General features: G+C 44.8%; 2 protein-coding genes across 4 annotated transcripts in view; one reads left to right on the forward strand and one right to left on the reverse strand.

The window, feature by feature from the left end:
• Positions 1-12,310, reverse strand: part of rnf207b (ring finger protein 207b) — a 40,706-nt gene extending 28,396 nt beyond the window's left edge. Inside the window, exons 1-6 of one of the 3 annotated variants that reach the window (XM_078557925.1) lie at positions 12,266-12,310; positions 9,255-9,478; positions 4,919-5,051; positions 1,790-1,934; positions 872-953; positions 102-177 (exon numbers count right to left, since the gene is read on the reverse strand). In XM_078557925.1, coding sequence (XP_078414051.1) covers positions 102-177; positions 872-953; positions 1,790-1,934; positions 4,919-5,051; positions 9,255-9,445 — 627 coding nt within the window. In that variant the 5' untranslated portion in view covers positions 9,446-9,478; positions 12,266-12,310. Of the gene's footprint in view, positions 1-101; positions 178-871; positions 954-1,789; positions 1,935-4,918; positions 5,052-7,092; positions 7,218-9,254; positions 9,479-12,265 lie in introns of those variants that run through there. The other 2 variants (XM_078557926.1, XM_078557928.1) reach the window with 2 other exon arrangements.
• A 2,439-nt stretch (positions 12,311-14,749) lies between these two features.
• rpl22 (ribosomal protein L22) lies at positions 14,750-26,496 on the forward strand. The gene is made up of 4 exons (XM_078557929.1): positions 14,750-14,866; positions 16,673-16,774; positions 22,541-22,662; positions 26,294-26,496. Exons 1-4 carry the CDS (start codon positions 14,855-14,857, stop codon positions 26,436-26,438), a joined length of 381 nt encoding a protein of 126 aa, XP_078414055.1. The 5' UTR covers positions 14,750-14,854; the 3' UTR covers positions 26,439-26,496.
• The last annotated feature ends 580 nt before the right edge of the window (positions 26,497-27,076 follow it).

A 27,076-nucleotide genomic window follows, 5' to 3' on the forward strand; every position in this document is an offset into this window, starting at 1 on the left:
GAGATTGGCCTTTCAATCCAAGAGACCAGGGCAATCCTGGACTTGAAAACCCGAGTTACATCTCTCTCACTCCCACAGAATGAACTCTGCAGTCCACATACCATCACAGCCTGGTCCAGCTTCTCGCAGCCTTGCATGTAGGCAGTCTCAATGTCGATACAATGGGCCCGGCTCTCACTGAGCAATGAGATAAACAGTTACTGTCAGATTAGAATAGCTCAAGGGAGGCAGCAAGAATACCCCCAGTGTAAATTTACTTCAAAAAATATCCACACCTCCTCCATTGTCACCAGCCTGAAACGCTAACTCTATTTCTTTCTCCACAGATGCTATCTGGCCTGCTGAGTGTTTCCCAGCATTTCCTGTTTTTATTTCAGAATTCCAGCATCTGCAGTATTTTATTTTTGTCCCCCATTGCCTCAGTGGGAAGACCTTCAGTTAAGTGCAGGACTGAGTGGTCAGTCCACACCTCAAGGTCCCCAGGTGTGATTCCAGGCACACACTGGATTTGCGATCTCAGCCAGTGCGGCAACTGTGGACTATAGTTGACCAGATCAGTGAAAATCATCCTGGCTTCTTGCTCCAGGTTGCTATCCCTGCTGAAGAAATCTGGCTGATATTCCCCTCCCTATCCCAGGAGAACTGCAATCTCTCTTACTCCCACCTTGTCTCAGATCGGAGAGGGACTGAGCCTGGGACTTTCCTGGTTGGTGAGGATCTGTGAGTCACTGTCAGGGAGATCCTCCTCTAATGACCAGCAAAGGAGGCAAGTTGGTTATTTGTGTTGGGCTGAATGGCCTATTTCTGTGCTGTACATTCTGTGTGATTCTGTGCAATACGTTAGGTCCTGGCCCATGAGTGCCTGACTCACACTTGCATGTCCCGAAAGCAGTTGATACAGAGCATAGACTTCTTCTCCGTGGAGAACATGATGTACGGTTCCTCGTGTAGAGCTACAGAGACAAAGAGTGAAACATAAGAACATAAGAAATAGGAGCAAGAGTAGGCCATTTGACTCCTTGAGCCTGCTCGGCCATTCAATAAGATAATAGTTAATCTTCTACCTCAGAACCACTTGCCTGTCCTACCATTTTTGAGTCCCTTAGTGTCCAAAAATCTACTGATCTCATCCAGCTTCAGATAGTTGCCAGGGAGCAGGATGGAGTTGGTGGTTAGTGAACGAAGTTTGTGGTGGGGACCGAAGATAACGGCTTCAGCCTTCCCAATATTTACTTGGAGGAAACTTTTACTCATCCAATACAGTATGTCGGACAAACAGAGAAGTGCAGGGACTGAGCGAAGTAGTGGTGAGGTAGAGCTGGGTGTCGTCAGTATACATTTGGAAACTGATGTTGTGTTTGTGGACAATGTCAGCAAGGGGAAGCACATAGATGAGAAATAGGAGGAGGCCAGGATAGATTCTTGGGGGACACTGGAGGTAACTGTGCAGGAGTGGGAACAGAAGCCATGATGGCAAATCTCTGGCTACGATTAGATAGATAAGAATGGAATCAGGTGAGTGCAGACCCATCCAGCTGGACAATGACATAGCCAGGTGGGTTCTTATCATAACCCAACACCAGCATGTTATTTTCAACTTTATTAAACTGAATTTAAAATAGGTTTGAATTCCTATGCCCTATTATTAATCTATGACATGTGGATTACTTGTCCAGTAACACAACCATTACAGCACCGTACCCATCCCCACCCCATGTTGATTTAAAAGGCAGGGAACGGATTATCAATGAGTTTTCAGCTTTCTGAGACCGGGACTGGAGATCCTTACGGCATTTCTTATGCAGCTCCTTGGTGCGTTTGGCGAGAGTTACAATCTCATGCCGGGCGAACATTTTTGCTCTGTGTGTGTCCTCACGGCAGGAGCTACAGAGGGGCTGGTTACACGTGTTGCAGTAAAACATGGCATCTGCATCCTGCAAGGGGACAAAGTGACAACGTAAGACACTTCAGTGAGCTGATTAATCAATGTTACTTTTAAAAAAAAATATTATCTTGACCAATGTCACCACACCCCCTTCTCCAGTGCAGATGCTGAATCCTGGTTGGGCAGGAGGCACTTTTCTGTAAGCTGACCTGAGGCTTTGGATTCTTGCTGACTGTTCGAGCAGAAGGTGTGGGGGTGGTGGGTGGGTGGGGGTGTGTGTGTGTGTGTGTGTGTGTTTGTTTGTGGGTGGGGGGTGGGGTGGGGGGGGTGGGCATTTCATCCAAGCCCAATCCTGCCTTCAGTGCAACATTGATGCAGGATCACTGAGTAATGATTGGGAATTAAAACCCAAACAAATGCTTTCGCTTCACAACATGAACTTGGAATTGTATAGCACCTTTAATGTCATAAAACTTGAGCCGGCGCCACATAACAGATATTAGGAAGGTGACCGAAAGCTTGCACAAAGATGTGGGTTTTGAGGAGCATCTTTAAAGAGGAGAGAGAGAGAGATAAAGAGGCTTATGGAGGGAACTCCAGAGCTCAGGGCCTAGACAGCTGAAGACACGCCTGCCAAGGGTGGACTGAAGCAAATGGTGGATGGACAAGAGGATTGGAGGAGAACAGAGCTCTCGGAGGGTTATAGGCATGGAGGAGTTTACAGAGATAGGGAGGGGCAAGATGGAGCATTTTAAAATCAAGGTGTTATTGGACTGGGAGCTAATTGTCATTGTTGTCGTAGGTCAGTGAGCACAGGGATGTTTATTCTCCTGATCCAGTGAAGGATCTCTCAATTGTAATTCTGTCTAGTCAAGGCTGAGAGCAGCCATCTCATCGCAGACCACTTACTGAGCCTGCAGCAATCGTTGAGATCACAGAGTCATGCATGTAGTTTTACAGCATGGAAAGAGGCCCTTTGGCCCATCGTGTCCATGCCAGTCATCAAGCCCTTACCTACTCTAGCCCATTTTCCAACACTTGGCCTGTAGCCTTGTATGCTATGGCGTTTCAAATGTTCATCTAAATACTTCTTAAATGTTAGGAGGGTTCCCATCTCTACCCCCCTTTCAGGCAGTGAGTTCCATACATCTCCCACCCTTTGGGTGAAAAAGGTTTTCCTCAACACCTCCTGCCCCTTACCTTAACTCTATGCCTCCTGGTTATTGACCCCTCCACTAAGGGGAAAAGTTTCTTCCTGTCTACCCTATCTATTCCCCGCATAATTTTGTACACCTCAATCAGGCCTCCCCTCAGCCTTCTCTGCTCTAAGGAAAATAACCCCAGTCTATCCAATCTCTCTTCATAGCTGAAATGCTTCAGCCCAGGCAACATCTTGGTGAATCTCCTCTGCATCCTCTCTAATGCAATCACATCCTTCCTATAGTGTGGCACTCAGAACTGCACATAGTACTCCAGCTGTGGCCTAACTAACGTTTTATACAGCTCCATCATAACCTCCCTGCTCTTGTATTCATTGCCTTGACTAATAAAGGCAAGTATCCCATATGCCTTCTTAACCACTTTATCTACATCCCCTGCTGCCTTCAAGGATCTATGAACATGCACACCAAGGTCTCTCTGATCCTCTGTACTTCTTAGGGTCCTAACATTCATCATGTACTCCCTTGCCTTGTTAGTCCTCCCAAAATGCATCACCTCACTTTTCAGGATTAAATTCCATTTGCCATTGTTCTGCTCATCTGGCCAGACCATCTATATCATCCTATAGTCTAAGGCTTTCCTCCTCACTATTTAGCACACACCAACTTTCGTGTCATCTGCGAACTTACTGATCATACCTCCTACATTCATGTCTAGATAATTAATGTACACCACAAACAGCAAGGGATCCAGCACCAAACCCTGCAGTATGCCACTGGACACAGGCTTCCAGTCACAAAAACAACCTTCGACCATCACCCTCTGCCTCCTACCTCTAAGCCAATTTTGGATCCAATTTGCCAAATTGCCCTGGATCCCATGGGCTCTTACCTTCTTGACCAGTCTCCCATACAAGATCTTGTCAAAAGCCTTACTGAAGTCCATGTACTCTACATCAACTCCACTACCCTCATCTACACACCTAGTCACCTCCTCGAAAAGTTCAATCAAATTTGTTGATTTGTGATCTCCCACTGACAAAGCCATGCTGACTACCCTTGATTGATCCTTGTCTCTCCCAGTGGAGATTAATTCTGTCCCTCAGAATTTTTTCCAAAAATTTCCCTACCATTGATGTTAGACTCACTGGCCTATAGTTCCCTGGTTTATCCCTACCACCCCTCTTGAATAATGGTACCACATTAGCTGTCCCCCAGTTCTCTGGCACCTCTTCTGTGGCCAGAGAGGATTTGAAAATTAATGTCAGGGCTCCATGCAATCTCCTCCCTTGCCTCCCACAGCAGCCTGGAATACATCTCACCTGGGCCTGGGGATTTATCCACTTTTAAGCCTGCTAAAACCACTAATACCTCCTCCCTCTCAATGCTAATCTGTTCAAGTATATCACAGTCCCCCTCCATGATTTCTTACACCTACATTGTCCTTCTCTATAGTGAGTACAGCTGCAAACTACTCATTTAAAACCTTACCTATGTCTTCCGGCTCCTCACACGGATTGCCACTTTGATCCTTGATGGGCCCTACTCTTTCCCTGGATGTTTAACTGAACCCAGTCTGTGTTGAGTTAGCTTATAGGAACTGCACAGCAGTTGAGGGATGACCATTGGCCTCACCTCCACTACATTGGTATCTATTGTATTTGGATGAAAGACGTTTGAATATGATGTAGCTCGCAAATGAATATCGAGGGCTCAATGTCTGAGCTCACAAGTGGCTATGTGGCTGGTGCCCATCCAACTGGACCCCAGAAATAGGTGGTGTCTTCAGGAGAGGAGGGGAGAAGAATCCAAAATTTTCCCTGCCCTCACTCTTTAAGCCCTCCCAGTGGTTTCACGGGTCCCTCCCCCTTACCTGCTTCTTGCACTCAAGATCACAATTTGCACACTGAACAATCTCTTCATTGTCAGCCGAGCTGTCAACCAGGAATTTCAGCAGTCGATCTACCTTCGGGAGCCCACTGGTGCCCTTCACGATTGACAGACGCCTGGAATAGAAACAGAACCATCGCCTAGTGCAGAAAACCAAAGATATACCGGTGCAAAATGTGGGAACCATCTATAAGGGAAGCAGGTGAGGGGTGGGTAAAGGCAGCAATGAGTAACAGGGAAGACTATGAGGTGTGAATGATCATTGAACGGGGTTCAAACTTCACATAGGACAATAATACCTTCAAATGAAGGGGGATTAATTATCTCTGGGCACATACTCATTATAACAACAACCTGCATTTATACAGCACTGTTAACATGGAAAAATGTTCCAGGTGCTTCACAGAGGCATGAGGGTAAAAACTCTGACAATAGAAAGAAAGAACTTGCATTTATATCACACTTTTCACAATCTCAGTACATCCCAAAGCATTTCATAGTCACTGTTGAAATGTAGGAAAAGGAGAAGCCAATTTGTGAACAGCAAGATCCCAGTGACAACAATGTGATAATAACAGATAATCTGTTTTATTGATCATTATTAGAGTGTCAACTGTGACTCAGTTGGTAGCAATTTTATCTCTGAGTCACACAGTTCTGGGTTCAAATCCCAGTGTAGTGCTTGAGTACAAAAATCCAGGTTGATGCTCCAGTGCAGTCCTGAGGGAGTGCTGCACTATTGGAGATGCTGTTTCTTGGATGAGATGTCAAAACCGAGGTCCCATCCACTTGCTTGGGTGGATATAAGAGATCCTGTGGGACTATTTTGAAGAAGAGCAGGAGAGTTATCCCTGGTGTCCTGGTCAATATTTATCCCTCAACCACAATTATCTGGTTGTTACCACATCACTGTTTGTGGGAGTTTGTTGTTATTTGTGGGTGTTGGCTGTTGTGCTTCCTACATTCCAACAGTAACTGTGCTTCAGAAAGCCCTTCATTGGCTGTAAAGTTCTTTGAGATGTTTGGTGGTCATGAAAAGCGCTATATAAATGCAAATCTTTTTTTCTTTTTGATGTTGGTTGAGGGACCAATATTGGGCAGGATACCAGCGTGGACTCCTCTGCTCTTCCTTGAACAGTGCTGTGGGATCTTTTCTGTCCACTTGAGAGGGCAGACAAGGCCTCAGTTTAACATCTCATTTAAAGAATGACACCTCCGATAATGCAGCACTCCCTCAGTACTGCGCTGATGGGTCAGTCTGGAGTGGAATCTATGACCTTCTGACTCACGGTTGAAACATTGAAGCCAATTGGAGTGGAGTGGTCCCTCTACAATTCATTGTGCTAACCAGGATGAGAAAGTTTCTCAAGGATACTTGCCTTGATTAGCTGAGGGATAGAATATAAGAGCAGGGAGGTTATGTTAGAGCTGTATAAAACGCTAGTTGGGCCACAGCTGGAGTACTGTGTGCAGTTCTGGTCGCCACATGATAGGGAGGATGTGATTGCACTGGAGAGGGTGCAGAGGACATTCACCAGGATGATGCCCGGGCTGGAGCGTTTCAGCTATGAAGAGAGACTGGATAGACTGGGGTTGTTTTCCTTAGAGCATAGGAGGCTGAGAGGGGATCTGATAGAGGTATACAAAATTATGAGGGGCATAGATAGGGTAGATAGGAAGAAACATTTCTTCTTAGCGGGGGTGTCAATAGCCAGGGGGCATAGATTTAAGGGCAGGAGGTTTAGTGGGCATTTGAGGGAAAAAGAATTTTCACCCAGAGGGCGTTTGGAGTCTGGGACACACTGCTTGAGGGGGTGGTAGAGGCAGGAACCCTCACAAGTATTTAGAAGAGCACTTGAAACGCCATAGCATATAGGGCTACGAGCCAAGTGCTGGAACAAGGGATTAGAATAGTTAGGTGCTTGATAGCCGGCAGGGACACGATGGGCTGAAGGGCCTGTTTCTGTGCTGTATAATTCTATGACTCTCAAAGATGCCCAAAATCCAGCTGTACGACCCCCGTTCCTCTACCATGTGAACAAACCTCATCCTGCTCACTGTCTGACTAACCACCGTTAAACAACCACCCCGCACAGCCGCCAGCTCAACAATCTACAAAGCAGGATGTAAGACGCAGAAGTAAATGGGAACTCTCACCTGTGATCGTCAGTTTTATCCAGCCTCATGTCTGATCCTCTATGCACTGAGTCATCCAGGTTGTGTCTCGCATGACCTCCTCCCTAACTCTGCTCTCCAGCTCCCCCCACCTCCCCCCACCCGCCCCCACCTTGAAATGTCCTGAATACCGGACAGTGCTGGATTATTGAGTGGTTAGTGGAGAACCTCACAGGGACAAATTGTACATCAGGATGGGGAGGGAGGCAGCGGAGCGACTAAAAAAGGCACAGGCACAGTCGGTCACCTGGGAGGGGGTTTGCATTTCACGGGAAAGGGGCCACACTGGCTCAACTCCTGGCCTCAAGCTCCCTGACTTTCCTGACTGCCCCCCACCCCCCACCACACACACAGCCTCATTGTAACATTCATCGTCAAGTCAATAATCAATTTAACGCTGCTTCGGAATTTTTGTTTGGGAGGAGAAAAGCCCCTGCAATCCCCGGGATGAATGGTCCGATCACAGACGTGTGTGTGTCTGTGTGTATTTGTTTTTATCCCATGTGTTTAGATTTTCGCAATGTCAAATCTAAAATTAAGAATTGACTGGAGGATCAGATCACCTCGTAAATGTCACACCGGGTCGCCATCCAACAGATACAAACACCGGGAGGAGCCTGAGAAAACAAACATTTTGTTTCTGTTTATATTTGGGGGGTGGGTGGGATGGGGTCTGGGGAGTTGGTGGTGGACGGGACTGTCCCTTCATTGGCCGGTGCTACATTGGACTGGGCTGTGAAATGAGCAGAGCCTTTGCTCGGTGCCATGGGGATTGGATGCCTCTGCTATCTCTCCCTGGTGAAGCTGGCTCGCCCTCGCATTCCGAGCCGTCTAAAAGTAGCCCGGCTCCTATTGTGCAGCTGTTTGACAATGTGAGTGATGCTGACGACCGCCTGATCCTTCTGAGACCGGCCGGATCATGTCAATGTAACGGGGGTGGGGGGGAGTGTGGCTTTATCCCCACCCCTCTCCTGAAGGCAACAACAACAGAAATTGCTGGAAAAACTCAGCAGGTCTAACAGCATCTGTGGAGAGAGAGAGACTCTTATGATTCTTCTTCAGAGATAGGAAGAGTCATAAGGACTCGAAACGTTAACTGTTTCTGTTTCCAGATTTCCAGCATCCGCAGTATTTTGCTTTTATCTCCTGAAGGTGCTGTTTACCAGGCATCCCCCTCCTGTGCCTCACCCCCAGTGTGAACATAGACACTGCCCTGACCTCCCCATGAAAAAAAAACTGACAGGATCGGGTGTAAAACTACTTATAGTTTGCCTCCATTTTACTCTCCACCAGTTGATGTTGAACGGAGATTATAACAGGCTCTCCTGGGTTCCTGCCTGACCCATTAAGTTAAAATTGCCCCCAGAGGGCCGCTGGCAATTGGCAGCCTGCGGAAGATCACCGGCGGTTCCAAATGTGCCCATTCCGGACCCCTGCCAACCAGGATCACTGGATCAAGATGAGAACCTCTGGCCAATTCTTCTTAGTTCTTCCCTAGCCCTAAGGTGCCTGGATTGATTGTAGCCCCCACCCCATCTCACTGCTGCATTGTGGTGCAATTCGGGATCAAGTCTCTGACCCTCCTCTCCTCTATGACTGAGTGGGTCCACGACCCAAGGACCCTCCTTGGCTCAATGGCAGCACTCTGGTCTCTGAATGAGAAGATGATAGAAGGCCTGTTCTAGAGACTTGAGCACATTATCCAGGCTGATGCTCCAGTGCAGTACTGAGGGAGAGCAGCACTGTCTGTCCAAGGTGCCATCTTTCAGATGAGACATTAAATCAAAGCCCTGACTGTGGGCCTGAGATGAATGTAAAAGATCCCACACTCTATTCTGAAGAAGAGCAGGGTAGTTCTCCCTAGTGTCCTGGCCAATATTGATCCCTCACTATAGATAAATTGTCTGGTCATTATCCCATTGCTGTTTGTGGGACCTTCAAACCTACTGTGACTACATTTCAAAAGTACCTATAAGCTGTAAAAGGCCTTGACATCCTAAGGGTATGAAAGGCATTACATAAATGCAAGACTTTCTTTCAGTGGCACATGGGACAAAGTATTCATAGCATATTTCAGGAGAAGTGCAAATTGCATTTGAAATGGAACTGTTTCTGAATTGTGATAGCATTTTCAAGTTTCTTACCCACAGAGGGGGCAGGAAAGACGTCCATCTGCAGCTCTGCCCCGCAGACAGGTGGCACAGAAGGTGTGGTAGCAGTCCAGGAGGCAGGGGTGTTCGTACTGCTCGTAGCAGAGATGGCAGACCAGAGGATGGCAGTTTGCATTGTCCAAATCATACAGGTTATCCAAAGGAGAGAATATTCCACCAGACATCAGCAACAGGAAATTACCACGACCACTCACTGTCTCAAAACAAAGAAGACAGAAATAGTCAATTGCCCATCCTCCCTCGATACCCAGCCTGGCTCTAGACCCAACCCCATCTTACACCCGACCCCATTCTAAACCCAAACACATCCTACATCTAGCCCCATTCTTTACCCAACCTTCCCCTACACCCAGCCCTACCCTACACCCAACCTTCCCCAAGACTCAACCCCATCCTAGATCCAACCCCATCCTAGATTCAGCCCCATCCTAGATCCAGCCCCATCCTACACCCGAACACATCCTATATCCAGCCCCATCCTTTACCCAACCCTCCCCTACCCCCAGCCCTCTGCAAGGCTCAGCCCTCCCCAAGACCCAACCCACCCTGACACACAACCCACCCCAACACCCAATCCTCTCCTACACCCAACCCTCCCCTACACCCAAAACACCCCTACACCCAACCCCATCCTACATGCAGCCTCATCCTATACCCAAATCTACCCTACATCCAACCTCCCCATACCCGACCCCATACTACACCCAAACACATCCAACATCTGGCCCCATCCTCCCCGACACCCAACTCTCCCCTACACCCAACTCTCCCCTGCACCCAACCCCACCCTATACACAATCGTCACCTACACCCAAACACATCCTACATTCAGCTCTATCCTACACCCAACTCCCCATACCTGACCCCATCCTACACCTGAACACATCCAACATCTAGCCCCTACACCCAACCCTACCCTACACCCGACCCCATTCTGCACCTGAACTCTCCCTTACACCCAACCCTCTCCTACACCCAAACACATCCTGCTCCATCCTATACCCAAACCTTTCCTAAACCCAACCCTCCCCATGTCAGATTCTGTCCTACATCTAACCCTCCTCTAGACCTGATCTCTCCCCTACACTGCTCCTCTCCACATGGCACTATCCTATATGAGTGGGCTTTGGGTAGGGCAGTGGAGATTCCAGCTCCTTGCTGAGGCTCACAGTCACCTTCCTTCATGTTGAAGTTAGACAATGACAGTTTGGTAGGCAATGTTTTCAAGTGGGAAAGGGGACAACACAAACAGCCCTGACCCTAAAATCACCAAATGGCCACACACTTGCTTTCCAACAGGGGTCAGTGGATAAGTAACAAGAGGCAGAGACTTGTCTAACCCAGGGAGGCTGTCAATTGTTACACCCATCCCACCATTCTAGCTAAGATTAAATAAAACATAGCTGTTCCTGGGCCCTTCCTGGGTTGGATGGCTTAGTACCACACTAGGTAGTATATTTATTTGCTGAGTCAGTGTGCATTTATATTTAAAACTTGTTTATCTCCCATGGAGATGCACACAGGGAGTCAAGATCAAGCATTGACTTCCCATGATATATGGTTAGAGGATGGGAGAAATTGGAGTATTTCAGATTTAGAATACTGTTCAACCACACTTGGATTACTGTGAATGGTTCTGGTCTCCATATTATAACAAAGATGCAGAGGCACTGGAGAAAATGCAATATTCACTGGGATTATAGCGGAACTGAGGATATACTTATCAGGAACGACTGAATGGGCCGGGCTCTTTCCTCTAGAAAAGAGAAGACTGAGGATTGATTTGATAGAAGCTTGTAAAATTATTAAAGAGTTCGAAAGGGTAGATGTGGAGAGAATGTTTCCAATAGTGAGGAATCCAGATCTAGGGGCCATAAATATAGGATAGTCACTAATAAATCTACTAAGGAATTCAAGAGAAACCTCTTCACTCAAAGTGTAGATAGAATGTGGAACTCGCTACCACAAGGACTGATTGAGGCAAATAGCATAGATGGATTTAAGGGAAAGCTAGATAATCACATGAGGAAGAGAAGAATGGAAGAGCATGCTGATAGGGTGAGAAAAAGATGGGTGATCAGAGGCTTGTGTGGAAAACTGGCAGGGACTTGTTGGACTGAATGGTCTGTTTCCCTGCTGTAAATTCTATGTCACTCAGTCCCCATCTGAAGTCATACACTTAGTCTTTGTTTTTATATTTTCATTATAAATTCCTATATCAATATTTAAAATGGAAATTGCCTTTATAAGCTTCTCCTGCTGTAATCACTCCTCCTAACAATGGTGACATTGCAGCACCTTCATTGGTGGGAGGGTATCATTACAATGTGACTCCTTACATAGGCACTTTCCATATAGATATGGACATAGGAACTTCTAATGGAAAAGGTTGGCAGAAAGTGTGCACCAATGTAATTTTTCACATATCATGGAAATGTCAGCTCTTTTAAAAAGTGTGAATTATCTTTTAAAAGTTATCTGGATTATAAAGTATAAAATTAAAATCTAATCATTTCAGCATGTTCTGATAGTTTATTTATCAAGCCGTTTCATAAATATCACTCTGAACATAAGATGTGTTTTATTAATTGTAATATTCTAAAACACACCGGTCCAGACATAAAAACTTATAGTCACTGTGCAACAAGTACAAACTCTTGTTGAAAAAATCTTTTATATGAAATTGAAATTAAATCAATATCTGACTCCTGTTGCAACTTTTGTAAAATACTTGTGAACCTTATTTTTCACAGCAATATTTTTACTGTGCTATATTCAAAAAAAAAGAGCAGGCTCAATGAAAAAAGACATCCTCAACCAGGTATAAACATCACAAACTGAAGTTGTATTCAGCAGTCCCCTCTTCACCTCGCACCACACAGCAGATCCTGTGACTGCACGTCTTTTAACAACACCAGACATTAAAGTGATTTTAATAAGAGGAACTGGAGATGTTATCTGGGAGTCGGCTGTGCTCTCCTTACCTTGGTTCTGTCTCTCTGGCCTTGGGCTGGTATGAGAGAAATCTCTGAGCTCTTTTAGAAAACAGCTGCCCATTGACGTCAGGGCCCCATGAACTTGTGTCCTTCACTGGGAGGCTCCTGTATTATCAGGAGGCTGGGGACTGGGCTGGGACATAGCCTTCTGGTTTCTCCCTTGTGCGTTTTATTTCAGTGCACTGATGCGGCAGAAATTATGGTAAATGTGGAGAAATTGTTCTCTTTTATTTCACTTTATTCTCCTTGTCTTGAGCTTCTTTCCTGCAACTCTAATCTTATTTCCACCCCTGTCACAACACTGAAAAGACACTAATCAGAGCCACAAAATTCATCCAATGTGACAATGACCATAGTAAACTGTCTGTCTTCATCCTTCATGATTTGTCTACAGCCTCTGACATACTGACCACGCTTTCCTCCTCCAGTGCCCCTCCAGTGTCATCCAGCTGGATGGATGGGACTGCCCCTGGCTGGCTCCATCATTATCAATCCAATTGGAGCCAGGGAATCTCCTGCAATTACTTCTCTTCCTGCTCCTGCACTGTTACCTCTTGAGTTCCCCAAGGATATATCCTTGCCCTCCCTCCTATTTATCATCTATATGCTACCCCTTTGCAACTTCTTGTGGAGTCATTAAGTCAGGTTCAACAGTTATTCAGACAATACCCAGCACTACCTCATCACCACCTCTTTCAACCCCTGCCATGCCTCTGTATTGTCAGACTGCTTGTCCAACATTTAGTCCTGGATAATTCCAACCAAATTCCTAGACATTTCCTCAGGCTGAACCAGACAGTTCACAGCCTTGGCGTTATATTTGATCCTGAGCTGAGCTTCCAAACACATATCTGCTCCATTAGAAAGACCTCCTACTTCAATTTTCATAACATCACCTGTCTCCGCCCCTGCCTTAGCCCTGAAACATTCTTTCATGTCTTTGCTACCTTCAGTCTTGACTATTCCAATGCTGCTCTGACCAGCCTCCCATCTCCCACCTTCCACCCAAAACTCTGCTGCCCATATCCTAAATTGCACCAAGTCCCTTTCACCCCTTACCCCTGTGATTGCTGATCTACATTGGCTTCAGTCTCCCACATCTCAAATAGAAAAACTTATGCTCAGATGCCTCCATGATAGCATCCCTCCTTATCTGTAACTACTGCAGCCAATTTTCCCTCCTATTTCACTTTGTTGTGGCCAGCCTGTTTGTTGCACCGTGAGGTCCATTTAAGATTGCTGTGTGGCCAAGCAAGCGTGCATTTTAGGGAATGTTGTGTGGCCAAGCAAGCGTGCATCTTAGGGAATGTTGTATGTGCACAACCTCTTTTGATGCACCTGTGAGGTATGTTCAGGATTGCTGTGCAGCCGTACACCCACTCAGTCCCACAGCTCATTGAGAACTCTGCATTCTTCCAATTCTGACCTCTTGCACACCTATTGCTTCCTTTATCTTGCTATTCGAGACCATGCCTTCAGCCATCTGGCTAGATCTAGGACTTGTCTGCATCGCTTCACTGTCCCCTTCTTTGAGTCCATCCTTAAAACCTGCCTCTTTGATGAGACTTTAATTACTTGCCCTAATAGCTCCTCCATTGGCTCAAAGGCAATTTTTCTGATTACGCTCCTGCGAATCACCTTGGAATGTTATTCTACATTAAAAGTACTATATAAATGCCCATCGTTGTTATATGGGTTGCCATAGGCATACTGCAACTTGCACCTTCGAAGTTTTATGCATTTGAGTGTATTGATAGAAGAAATAAGAGAAACTGTTTCCAGTGACAAAAGAGTCAGTAGCCAGAGGACACAGATTTAAGATAATTGGCAAAGAACCAGAGACGATATGATCAGAATATTTTTATATAGCGAGTTGCTGTGATCTGGAATGCACTGCCTGGACGTGGCGTGAAGCAGATTGAATAATAACTTTCAAAAGAGAATTGGGTAAATGCTTGAATTGGAAAGTTTTGCAGGGCTATGAGGAAAGGGAGTGATATTATTTGGACAGCTCAAAGGCCCGGCCCAGGCACTGGTTCTAAAGGTCATTGACCTGAAACGTTAACTCTGTTTCTCTGTCCGCAGATGCTGCCAGACTTGCTGAGCATTTCCAGCATTTTCTCTTTTTGTTTCAGTTTTTTAACATCTGCAGTATTTTGCTTTTCTACAGGCATCGATGGGCTGAATGGCCTCCTACTGTTGTATCATTCTGTGTCTTCGGTGCCTGTTTCTTTAAAGGCAGTCTTAAGAATGGATGACGGAAAGATGGATTTCCCTCGGCCCCGCCCCGCCAATTGATACGATGAGGGGGGGGGGGAAGAGAAGACACAGGCACAATATTTGTCTGTGATTGGCGTTTCTCGTGTAACAATGCGCAAGCGCAGTCTCTTTCCTGCGATTGGCGACTCTGTCGTTGTGCTGGTAAATCTGCGACATGATTGGTTCTTTTCAACATCGCAACGCGCATGCGCCTTTTCTACACCCTGATTGGCGGTGCCTGGGAGCGACGGCCGACGATGTGATGCGCAGGTGCGGCGCCGCCTCTCTCTCTCTTTCGCTCCGCCATCTTGTGCAGACATGGCTCCAGCGGTGAGTCCGCGGCCGTGCCGCGAATACCCATTCCCTGTATGGGGACCGCGTGGCTTCTGCCGGCCCTCGAATCAGTAGAGCCTGGGCCCTTTCATGGGGGATATATGAGCAGTGGCCGGCCCTTGTCCTCCCGCCGCTGACAGCCTGTAGGGGAAGCCGGCGAGGCGCAGGCCTGAGCGGTAGGCCGCGGCCTCGGGTGGGAGTCGGTGAGTGTGGGGAACGGGCTTCAGGCTCTGCAACCGCGGGGCCGAGGCTTCAGCACCGCTTACTGCCTGTGGGGCTAGTTCTGGACGATCCGTTCCCCCACCCCCGGGTGCAGACACTGGTCCGACATTGGCCTGTTTGTGCTGCACGTGTTTGGCAAACTTTGTTGAAACTTTAAAAAATCCATTTAAAAATCAATAAAAATATAAAATAGATTCTCCTGAAACTTTAACGGCAGTTTCGACCCCGTCCCTGGCTTTCAGACTCGAAACGCCGTCCGTGTCACTGAGCTGCGTTTCTCAACACTTTCTAATTAAATCCTCCACATGTTGCTGCAAATCCCAGCCATTTGGGGCTGATCTATAATGTGTGGCTGCCGAATGACACTTTCAGCTTTTGACCCTAATTACCGCCCAGTTTCACCCATGCCAAAGCTGGATGGTACCCAGATAGGTTTGGGGTCGACCGTGATGCCCCTCCCCCAATATCCTGCCTTCCCCCTTCCAGGCTTTTATATCATTAGAAGAGGAGGATGCAATTCACTCTAGAGCAGTCCTGCCATTCAGTGAAATCGTGGCTGCTTTGTATCCTAGCTCCATCCAACTGCATTGGCTTCATAGTTATTATAGTGCAATAGGAAGGAGGTCATTGGCTCATCTCTTAATATCCCTGGCTTGTGAAAATGTATCAATTTCAAATATAAGATTAATTGAGCTGGCATCTGTTTTGTGTGTGGAAGTACTTCTTAACCTCTTTCCTGAATGGTTTGGTTCCGGTTTTAAGGTTAGCCCATTGTCCTGCACCAGCGGCAGTTGAATCCATACCTGAATACGATGCAGACTCTAAATTCACAGTGCTCCCACAAACACCAGTTGAGACACATTACCAGTTAATCTGGTGTTGGCCAGGATGTAGAACTCATTGTCCAACTGCATGGTAGATGTAGCTTCAGTTTACTGTCTCACCTCAGTACTGCATTAAAATGTCAAACTAAATCATGTGCAGTGGCCCTGGAGTGTGGCTCGAGCCCATGATATTCCAACTTGACACCATGAGTACAATTAACAGATGTAGCTTGGTGCTCCTGCATGTATTTGGTGAATTGCTATGTGCAGATTCCAGGAGTGTGGTGCATCTTTCGTCTGTAGATAGTTGTCCTCAGGTTGTGTTTGCTGCCATCAGATGCAATGCAAACTGTGATCATTAACCTTTCTTGTGTCACTGCCCTTTTCAAATCAAACCCCTCGTTCTGGGGGATGCACGTGTGCAGCATAGTCTTGCTGTGGTCAGTAACCTGCCTTGAAAATTACAGCTGCCACTGTACCAGCATCATTGATACATACACGCTCTTTTAAATCAAGCACTGTATATTTAATGACAAGGTTCCCTACATTCCCCAAGGACCAGCAAGCTGAATCATTTGACAATTTAATTGTAGCTGCGGTTGTGACCTGCTGGAAATGGTGGTGTTTTGTAGGTTATTTTCCATGATTCAGGACTGCGGTACCGTATAAACCAGTATGTGAATTGTTGGCTTTGTGCATCTCACTAATGTTTCTTCCCCACCACCGCACCCCATCTGTCTTCGCTTTTGCTTTGCAGAAGAAGCTTCAGACGCGAGGCAAGAAGAAGAAGCAGGTGCTGAAGTTTACCTTGGACTGCACACATCCAGTGGAAGATGGCATCATGGACGCCTCCAATTTTGTAAGTTTGCTTAGTGTTTTCTTGTACCTTTTCAATAAATTAAACCTGAGTGGAGAATAACCCTCCTTTTGTACTTGAATGCAGCGAGACTCTGGCATCTCTAGGTAAGTTGGCAATACTCCTAGCTTCTCTCTGGCCAATCCATAATGGGCAGAGGAGGCACAGTAGACATGGCGACATAGTGTGGTATATACTGGCTGTAATTGTGGTTATGTGTCCTAAGGCTGTGGTGAGGTGTAATGTGACAGTATATCAAATCCCCATATGGTACTGCTTTCTGTTCACCTTTGTTGTTCTGGAACTTGTACTATAGCGAGGTAACCACTTAGTGATGGTATGTGATGTTGCTTATCAATCTGATTGTATTTCAGCATTGGTATATAAAAAAAATGCCTCCAGGTGACAGGCCTGTATGGCTGGCTGCAGAATATTTGTTGAAATAACAGTTTAATTCACGCAGTGTTGTCACAAGGTATATATAGTGTCTTAGCACCAATATGCTGTGAGAAAGCATGCTCTATCCAACATGCTTTCCATTTGTAGTGCAGTTCTCCTTCGATACCTTTTAATGCTCACTGCACAATTACCACCAGTGTCTTTACATAACGTAAGATTATTTAAGGGCACAATCATATTTGGAGCAACAAAAACCTATATGATTATATTGATGGGTATTCCTCGCAATTCAAGTAGATGTAACGTGAAAATTTCCCCATGTAATGTTAAATGCTATTTTCCAAAGTGTTGTCGTAGTCTAACCATACACCTGGGAGTGTTGAGGTCTGATAGAAATTAAGTTTGTGTTCCTGTTAGTTTTCAGATCTTTTGAGGAGTTGACACTAACAGGTTGTGTCTGTCTTGTATGCAAGAATTTGCATGCAGCCAGGTTAAGGAGCTCATGTTCTTTAACAGATCACACAATAGCTGCAGATACATGTACTGACATTTTGATTTTTTAATAAGCTCGATGAATTGCCCTCTGATATTTAGACACTAAAGCACTCTTGTTTCTGTGTTAGACACTTCTCAGAAGCCTATGTAAGTGAACAGCACAATCTGAAACTTTGTGCCTTGAGTTTAACTTCTGTCTGTAACTATAGAAATTAACCAACTCTGTGGTAATCAAATCCCCACCACCTTAATGTATATGGTCATTGTGTGCTTTCTGGCAGTATAGATGCAGTTATGCCCACTATGGCTAAGTGAGTGGAGGCAGGAAAACTTGGCTGGATCTGACCAGGTAATTGATCTGTTAGAACACTGGCTTAAGTGGAGATACTCCCAGTGGAACACCTGAAAAAGTCTTTGCTTTTCCAGCTGTAAATTATGGTAGATGAGAGAAGCTGAATTGAAGAAGTGACATGAAATTTGGTTAAAAAGAACATTTCATATTACCCCTGGAGCTCTGGGATGGTATTGATCCATGGGATACCTGCAACTTTCAGGTAACCCCGCCTCATATTTATTTTCCTTTGCTAGTTTGACTCTGGTCCTATGTTCCAAGTGAAAAGAGGCACTTGTTTCTCTTCGCACTGACCTCTGTTTTTGGGATCTGCAGAGGAACAGGTATTGGGCACCCCTGTGAAATCAGAATTCTTCTCTATGCTGTGACAATTGTATTTCATGGTTATGGCTTCTTAAGCTGCCTTCTTGAACAACTGCAATATGTGCAGTGAAAGTACACTCAATGTTGTTAGGTGAGGAGTTCCAGGATTTTGACCCATTGACAATGAAGGAACAGTAGTATATTTAAGTCAGGGTGATGTATGTCTTGGAGGTGATGCTGTCCCCATGCACTTGCAGGGATTTGGAAGATGCTGTTGAAGAAGCCTTGGTGAGTTGTTCTGTACTGCAGCCGTAGTATCGATTCTGTAATGGGGTCTTGCTAGTGGTGGAGTTCTTGTGAACTGAGTGGCTTGCTAGACCATTTCAGAGGGCAGTTAAGAGTCAAGCATGGTGCTGTGAGTCTAGGGTTATATACAGACCAGGTAAAGACAGTGGATTTCCTTTCCTGAAGCACATTCGTGAACCAGATGGGTTTTTACAGCAATGTGGTTGTATCATGGTCACCGTTACTGACACTGTTATTCCAGTTCATTTCATTAACTGAATTTAAGTTTCCCAGTGCCAGGGTGGGGTTTGAACTCATTAGTGCAGGCCTCTGGGTTACTAATCCAGTAACTATGCTACTGTACCTGGTGAGTTGGGAGCGCCATATGCTTCTTCCCCAGAGCAAGATTAAGAGGATGAGCAATAACTTAGTCCAGAGTGTTTAGTGAGGAGGAGAGGCAGTGTCCGTGTGGAACCTAGGGTGAAAGGAGGAGGTTTATAGAGCAAGACCATGAAGCGATTTAAACAGGAAAATTAAACAGTAAAATTTGAGGTGCTAGGTCAGTGATGGGTGCGGGATAGAATAGCGACAGCAGAGTATTTTTGGATGATGGAAAATGGGAAGTTGGCTATAGGAGTATTTGATTAGCCAAGTTTGGAGGTGACATGGGTGTAGAATGAAGGTTTCGACATAGATGTGTGTGTTGGCAATGTTATGGATGTGGAATCAGTTACTTTGCGATGGAGAAGGTATTCACTTGAATGTTTAGCTCAGGGTAGAATGGGTTGCTGAGGTTGCAAACAGCCTGGTTTGACCTGCAGCAGGGCTTGGAGAGGAGGTGGAGTGCGAGGTACCGTTGCGTTGCTTGTGTTGGGGGCCGTATACAGTGGCTCCGGTCTTGCCAGTATTTATCTAGGGAAAGCTATGGCTTATCCAAGGCTGGATGTTGGACATGATTTGTAACAACACTGAGACAGTGGAGGATGTGAAGTAGAGCTGTGTACCAGCAGCGTACACGTGGAAACTGACTCTCTGACGTTTGAAGTCACCATGGCATGTAATGAGGAAGAGGACAAGGCCATGGATAATTCCTTGAGGGTTCCCATGGTGACTCTGCTAGGTGAGAAGAGATGTCATTAGTGATTTTATTGCTGAGATCAGGTACGTGAGAGTGGAATCAAGTGTGGGTAGAATGGATGTTGGAGGAGGTTGGTTTGATGGATCGTGTCAAAGGCTGGAAGGAGGACAGTAATGTATCACAGTCATAGAATGTCATTTTTGATCTTGCTTAGCTCTGTATTGCTACCTTTGCGGTTTGGAGGGTTTCAAAGGAGGAGCTGTGGAGAAGTTGTCTGATCTGGGAGGTGGCAAAATATTTAAGGACTTTTGAAAAGGGCCAACCAAGGTGTTTGAGATGGGGCAGTAGTTTATTTCACTTAGGTTCAGTATTCAGTGTAAATGGAGGAACTTCAGCAAGAGACTGTACCTCCAAATGGTTAGACCTGAATATAGTTTGTGGGTCCAAATGTAAGCATGATAGAAAGGTTTCCCTTGTGTTTGTTGCCTGTCTTCTGTCCTAAAGTGGTATTTCTGTGGTGCATAGATGTGATTTTGAGGTGGTTTGTGTCAGTGCAGCCTGGAGTTGATCCCTTGGAGCTTTGTGTGATCCTTTGGTGCCTTCCTTCGTCTGTGTGCGCACATTTGCTTGAGGTGTGCTGGGCTGTACATGTCCTGTGTCTGCAGCAGCAGACTATAGTAAAGACCAGGTGAGATGCATTTTGGCTAATTTTGAGATCACATTGATGATCAAGTCAGCTGATGTCTGGTTTCCTCTCCCTCCCTCATGTGACCCTGAATCAGGAGTATCCAACCTAGCCCTGTAAGCCTGGGCAACTCGGTGACTTTAAATGCATGTGCCTTTTCTGGCAGAGTCCTCGATGTTAGGAGTGAGTCCTGATCCCCCTTGCTATGTTCCAGCTGGGCTTGAGCTACAGCTCACATGAAGGAGGACCACCCATTGAATTTAAGACTTTCCTGGCCTGTGCTACACGTGTGCATTTATCTACTGGTGTGTCACCTGAGAAACATTTTACTGAGTGCTTTTGGTGGTTTGGCTACAAGAGCTGTCCTGTACAGTGGAGGGTTCTGCTTTCCTGTCTCATTTAGTGAGAAAGGGTTTGACAGTTGCACATGTCTTTGTTTGTCTAAAATCCTATTTCTAAAGTCAGGGTTTTAATTTAGTGGACCTTTATGCTCAAGGTGAGGGAGAGCAGTGCTGGGGTGTGGACTTGGAGTTGATGTTTTTCGCTCATTATCTGAGTCACCTAGTTAACCCTGATCTCTTCTGGTGTAGGTCAGAAGTGCAGCTTTTTTTCCCCAATGGTTTGATGCTAATTAAGGGGTGGAACAATGCATTTGTAGCAGATGAACCATCAAAAACCAAAGTTATCAGCCATGTAGCCAGATGATGGGAGATTCAGAAACAAGAGTGGTAAATGTTCAGAATACTTTGCCAGGCAAGCTAGCTGAAGCAAAATCAACAGGATTACTCAAGATATAAATGGATGCTGTGATGACAGTGTTGATGTACAGCAGCAATGATCTCAAATTCCAAACTCATTAAACCTGTGTCATGTCCAATTGGCTGCCTAACACAGGATGATTTAACTGAACACTGCTGCTGAAGAAGCTAGATTTGAGTTTATCTATATATTTTTTCGAAGATAAGTTATCCTTGTTTCTGCTGTTGAGAAGAAAGATAACTAGTCTGCTCATAGATTGCCAGTGATCCATCTGGATGACTGCTTGGTGACAATTGCTCAGGATGGTCTGCTTATATTCTGTCTCCCCCTGCTCTTACCCTTTGCCCTCATTTCACTGGGAGACATTGCAACGACGGCAATGTTACCGCGGAAAACCACATGCGTGGCAGCATTGTTTAATGTGCTATCTTTCCTTGTGATATTCTTAATGGGCGTGGGGTAGGAAAGTGGAGTTGATGTAGAAGGTTAGCTATGATCTTATTCTGTAGCGGAACAGGCTCGTGGGGCCTTTTGACCTATTCCTGCTCCTACTCTTTGCTCTTCATTCGTCACTCCCACCAGCACTGACTGACCTTTAGCTTTCTGTATTTCGTCCTAGTGTAAGATTTGGCATCTAATTCTTGAACTGGCTGTTGTTTCATAATCCAAATGGACACCGGAACAGCTGTTTACATTTATACAATGCCTTTAACGTAAAGCCATTTCACAGAGAAAGAAACAAATATTCCACACGTTTCACTCAATTTCTAGTGACAGCGTTGCTTCGTGTGGCTTAGACTGACATGAGTTGAGGACAGGCTTGCACCTTCACCTACCATCTGTGATACTGTTATTGTGCCAGTGCTCGATGTCGTTATCATCAGGTGCTGGCTTTGTTAGTATCTCTTCTCCCAAATCTGTTGAGTTGATAGTGCTGAATGTGGGGTTGCTTTACAGTGTATTTTCTAATTGGGTCTGTTGCCTGATTTAGTTCTGCAAATACCAGGAGTTCTGTGATAAAATGGCAAATTGTTTAATTACAGTTCTGTTGTCTTGTTTTGAAGCTGAAGATCCCTTGTGGCTGTTCAGGTACTGGCACTTTCCCCAGTTCACATGCCTGGGCACAGTGCTAGCCAGCTGCTGGACCAGGCTGGGGCGGGTATCATAGCCAAGCCCCATTCAGACTTTACCCAGCCCTAGCACCTGCCTGCTTTCTATCAAGGCTCATTTAGTGAGAATCCCAGCTGATATACCCCCTGGCTTCATTGCAGTGTCTGAATGGCTCATTGATACACCGGGCATTCTTCCCCATTTGGTGACTGTGATGATCTTATTAAAACAATGGTATAATGCCCCCCATCCGTGCACATAGGATTAAAAACTTACCAAAACTCATAATTGTTCTTCTTACAGGAGCAGTTCCTGCAGGAACGTATCAAAGTGAATGGTAAAGCTGGGAACCTGGGCAATGTGGTAACCATTGAGAGGAACAAGAGTAAGATCACTGTTACCTCTGAAGTTCCATTCTCAAAGAGGTGAGTCAGAGGCAAGGGAAGCTGGAGTGTGTGTGATGTGTTACAGGAATAGGTTCCTTTCCGAACACCACCTCTCTAATATATCAAGTCTTTCAGATCTCTGATAGTACCCATTCAGTTAAACAGTATGGCTTAAAGTTGGCTACTTGGACTGGCAAAAGGTGGGAAGTGGTGTTCCACAGGATCAGTGCTGGGACTACTGTTCACCGTTTACATAAATAATTTGGACTCTAGAATTGGAAGCACAATTTCAAAATGTGTAAAATAGCCCAAATTAGGGGGTGCAATTAATACAGAAGGGGACTGACAAAATCTAGAAAGGCATTAATAAACTTGCAGAATGGTGTGTAATTGGTAAATGAACTTCAGTATAGATGCTCTGAAGAGTCATACAAACTCAGTGTTAACTCTGTTTCTCTTCACAGATGCTGCCAGATCTGCTGAATTTTTCCAGCACTTTTTTTTATTTCAGATTTCCAGCATCCGTGGTATTTAGCTTTCATTCAGTGTAGATAGTGTGAGGTAGCTCATTTTGGTAGGTTGAAAGAAGCAGCCAAATACTTCTTGGAAAATAAGTGCCTAAAGGGAGTAGAGGAACAGAAGGATCTGGGGGTGCAGATACACAAATCACAAAGTTCTGATGCAGGTTAATGAGGCCATGAAAAAGCAAATAAAAATGGTGGGTTTAATTTCTAGAAGGATAGAATTAAAAAACAAAATTGTTTCTTAAACTTGTATGGAGCCTGGTTAGACCAAACTTGGAGTACTATGCATAGGTCTGGTCTGCATCTTACAAAACAGGTATAAAGGCATTGGAAAAAGTGCAATAAAGGATTTACTAGAATTATACCAGAACTGCGAAAGATTGATAAGGCTGGGGCTCTTTTCTCTGGAAAAGAGAAGACTAATGGGTTACCCCTGATGGGGGCCTTCGAGATTATAAAAGGGTTTGATAGGGTACGCATGTTTTCACTTGTGGGCAAGATTAGAACTAGAGGCCATAAATATATGAAAAATTCAGTAGGGAATTCTTCTCCTGAGTGTTTAGAATGTGAAACTTACTGTCATAAGGAACAGTTGAGGCATACTGCATTGATGCATTTAAGGAGAAGCTACATAAGTATGAGTGAGAAAGGAAAGACAGATGTGCTGATAGAATAAATGAGAATTGGGAGGAGGAGGAGGTTCGTGTGCAACCAAAAATACATCAACATGAACTGCATTGGGTTTGCTGTGGCTGTGTAAAAGGGGGAAGGAGGAACGTAAGTGTTTAGGAGTTAGAGCAAATATTTGATTTCAGTGGCATCCCTTTCCCTATTGGAGAGCAGTTTTGCACAGCACATCTGCAATTTTAAGGGGTTATTTGAGTTACATAAGAACAAGGAACAGGAGTAGGCCATTCGGCCCCTCGAGCCTGCCCCGCCATCCAACAAGACTATGGCTGATCTGATCGTAACCTCAAATCTGCATCCTGCCTACCCCCGATAACCTAGCACCCCCTTGCTTACCAAGAATCTATCCACCTCTGCCTTAAAAATATTCAAAGACTCTGCTTTCACCACCTTTTCAAGAAGAGTTCCAAAGACACCCAGCCCTCTGAGAAGAAAAATTTCGCCTCATTTCTGTTTTAAATGGGCGACCACTTATTTTTAAACAGTGACCCCTAGTTCTAGATTTTCCCACAAGAAAAAAATCCTCCACATCCACCTTGTCAAGACCCCTAAAGATCTTACATTTTTCAATCAAATCACCTCTTGCCCTTCTAAGCTCCAGCAGATACAAGCCCAGCCTGTCCAGCCTTTCCTCATAAGACAACCCGCCCATTCCAGGTATTAGTCTGCTAAACCTTCTCTGAACTGCTTTCAACGCATTTACATCCTTCCTTTGAATAAGGTGACCAATACTGTACACAGCACTCCAGATGTGGTCTCACTAGTGCCCTGTATAACTGAAGCATAACCTCACTACTTTTGTGTTCAATTCCCCTTCGCAACAAATGATAACATTCTATTGGCTTTCTTAATTACTTGCTGTACCTGCGTACTAGCCTTTTGCGATTCATGCACAGACACCCAGTTCCCTCTGCATCTCAGAGCTCTGCAATCTCTCACCATTTAGATAATATGCTTCTCTTTTATTCTTCCTGCCAAAGTAGACAATTTCACATTTTCCCACATTATACTTCATTTGCCAGATTTTTGCCCACTCACTTAACCTATCTAGATTTTTTTGTAGCCTCCTTTTCCCCTCTTCACAACTCACTTTCCTACCTATTTTTGTGTCATCTGCAAATTTGGCAACCATCCCTTCATCCAAATAATTTACATAAATTGTTAACAGTTGAGGCCCCAGCCTGATCCCTGTGACACACCACTCATTACATCTTGCTAACCTGAAAAAGACCCATTTATGCCTACTCTCTGCTTCCTGTTAGCCAGCCAATCATCTATCAATTCCAATATGTTAACCCCTATACTATGAGCTTTCATTTTATGCAATAACCTTTGATGTGGCACTTTATCAAATGCCTTCTAGATATCTAAGTATAGTACATCCACCAGTTCTTCTTTATCCACATCACATGTTACTTCCTCAAAGAACTCCAATAAATTGGTTAAACATGATTTCCTTTCACAAAATCATGTTGACTCTGCCTGATTACCTTGAGCTTATCCAAGTGCCCTGCTATAGCTCCTTTAATAATAGCTTCTAACATTTTCCCTATGACAGATGTTGAGCTAACTGGCCTGTGGTTTCCTGCTGTTTGTCTCCCTTTTTGAATAATAGAGAATACATTTGCTATCTTACAATCCAATGGGACCTTCCCCGAATCTAGGGAGCTTCGGAAAGTTAAAATCAATGCATTAACTGTCTCACTACCCACTTCTCTTAAGACCCTAGGATGAAGCCAATCAGGACCCGGGGACTTGTCAGCCCACAGCTCCAAAGGTTTACTCAGTACCACTTCCCTGGTGATTGTAATTTCCCTGAGCTCCTCCCTCCCTCCCATTTCCTGATTTATAGCTGCATCTGGGATGTTACTTGTATCCTCCATAGTGAAGAGTGATGCAAAATACCTTTTCAATTCATATGCCATTTCCTTGTTTTCCATTATCAGTTCTCCAGAACTCACTTCCTATAGGACCAACACTCACTTTATTACCTTGTTTCTTTTTAAAAACATTTATAGAAACTCTTACTATCTGTTTTTATAGTTTTTAAGTTAAATTGGCTGAGACAAACCCTATTCCCTGATCTGTGTCCCTCAGTACAAATACCTCAGTAATCTGAGCCTGACCAGACAAGAGGGTTCAATTTTGCTTGAAAAATCTTAACGGTAAATATAATGGCTCCTTAAGTTTCATGGTAATACGCTCTAAGCTTACTCATTGTGCATGTGTGGTAGATTAAAAGTAGTCCCTTATTATTGAAAGGCCTGAAGAATCAAGGGTCAATGTGGGACAATTGAAAAGGAAGCAGTGTCCAGATTTTGAAAGCTTTTAGGCTGAGGGAGATGTGTTCATCTTTTGAGGTTAGGGGAATGATGATTAGCAGTAAGATAGTGTCAGGAGGGCTAACCTCTCAGTTAACCTTGATGATCTGTGTTGAACTGATTGTCCCTTTTTTGCAGGTACCTGAAATACCTCACCAAGAAGTACCTCAAGAAAAACAACCTGCGTGACTGGCTTCGCGTAGTTGCAAACAGCAAAGAGAGCTATGAGCTCCGGTACTTCCAGATCAATCAGGATGAAGAGGAGGAGGAGGATGAAGACTAGGCTGGTCTGAACTTTTGTACAAATTATCTTCAATAAAGTTGACAAAAAGGAAAACACAGCTTTGGATTCTGTTTTTATTCACAAAGGAGGATCATGCAATAATACGTTCAATTTTGTAGTAATATGAATACATTCTCGTAAATGTTATGCTTCTGTCCATTTGCTTTTCCCCATTGTTTCTATAGGCACTGACTCATGGAGTTCCAGTGTTGCCATTTTTGCTTTGGTATCTTGATCTACTGACAATTCTTTGTGTTTGAATGATTAAAATTTTAAATTTTACTCTTGTTTAAATCTCCTTCCTTGGCCATGAACTATCTTTGTAACATCCTCCTGTTCTACAGCCCTCCTAAATCTCTGTGTTCCTTCAATCTGGTCTCTTGTTCATCCCTGATTTCCTTCACCAGCACCATTGGTGGCTGTACCTTCAGGCACCCTTGGCTCAAATTCCCTTCCAAACCTCCTCTTATAACACTCCATAAAACCCATCTCATTGACCAAGAATTTGGCCTGTCCTAATACCTCATTATGTATCTCCAGGTGAAATTACTGTCCTGTGAATGGCTTGAAATGTTTTATTGTATTAATTGTGCTGTATAAATGCAGGTTATTGTTGCGTTGTAGATGGCGTTTTGCCA

The sequence above is a fragment of the Cetorhinus maximus genome, chromosome 15, assembly GCF_964194155.1.
Source record: "Cetorhinus maximus chromosome 15, sCetMax3.hap1.1, whole genome shotgun sequence".
In the NCBI taxonomy this organism is placed as follows: Eukaryota; Metazoa; Chordata; class Chondrichthyes; order Lamniformes; family Cetorhinidae; genus Cetorhinus; species Cetorhinus maximus.

Excerpts from the sequence above, each read along its gene's own strand:
- rpl22 (XM_078557929.1), top strand. Across the intron at positions 16,775-22,540 it reads TCATGGACGCCTCCAATTTT|GAGCAGTTCCTGCAGGAACG; the intron begins GTAAGTTTGCTT and ends TTCTTCTTACAG. Across the intron at positions 22,663-26,293 it reads GAAGTTCCATTCTCAAAGAG|GTACCTGAAATACCTCACCA; the intron begins GTGAGTCAGAGG and ends CCTTTTTTGCAG.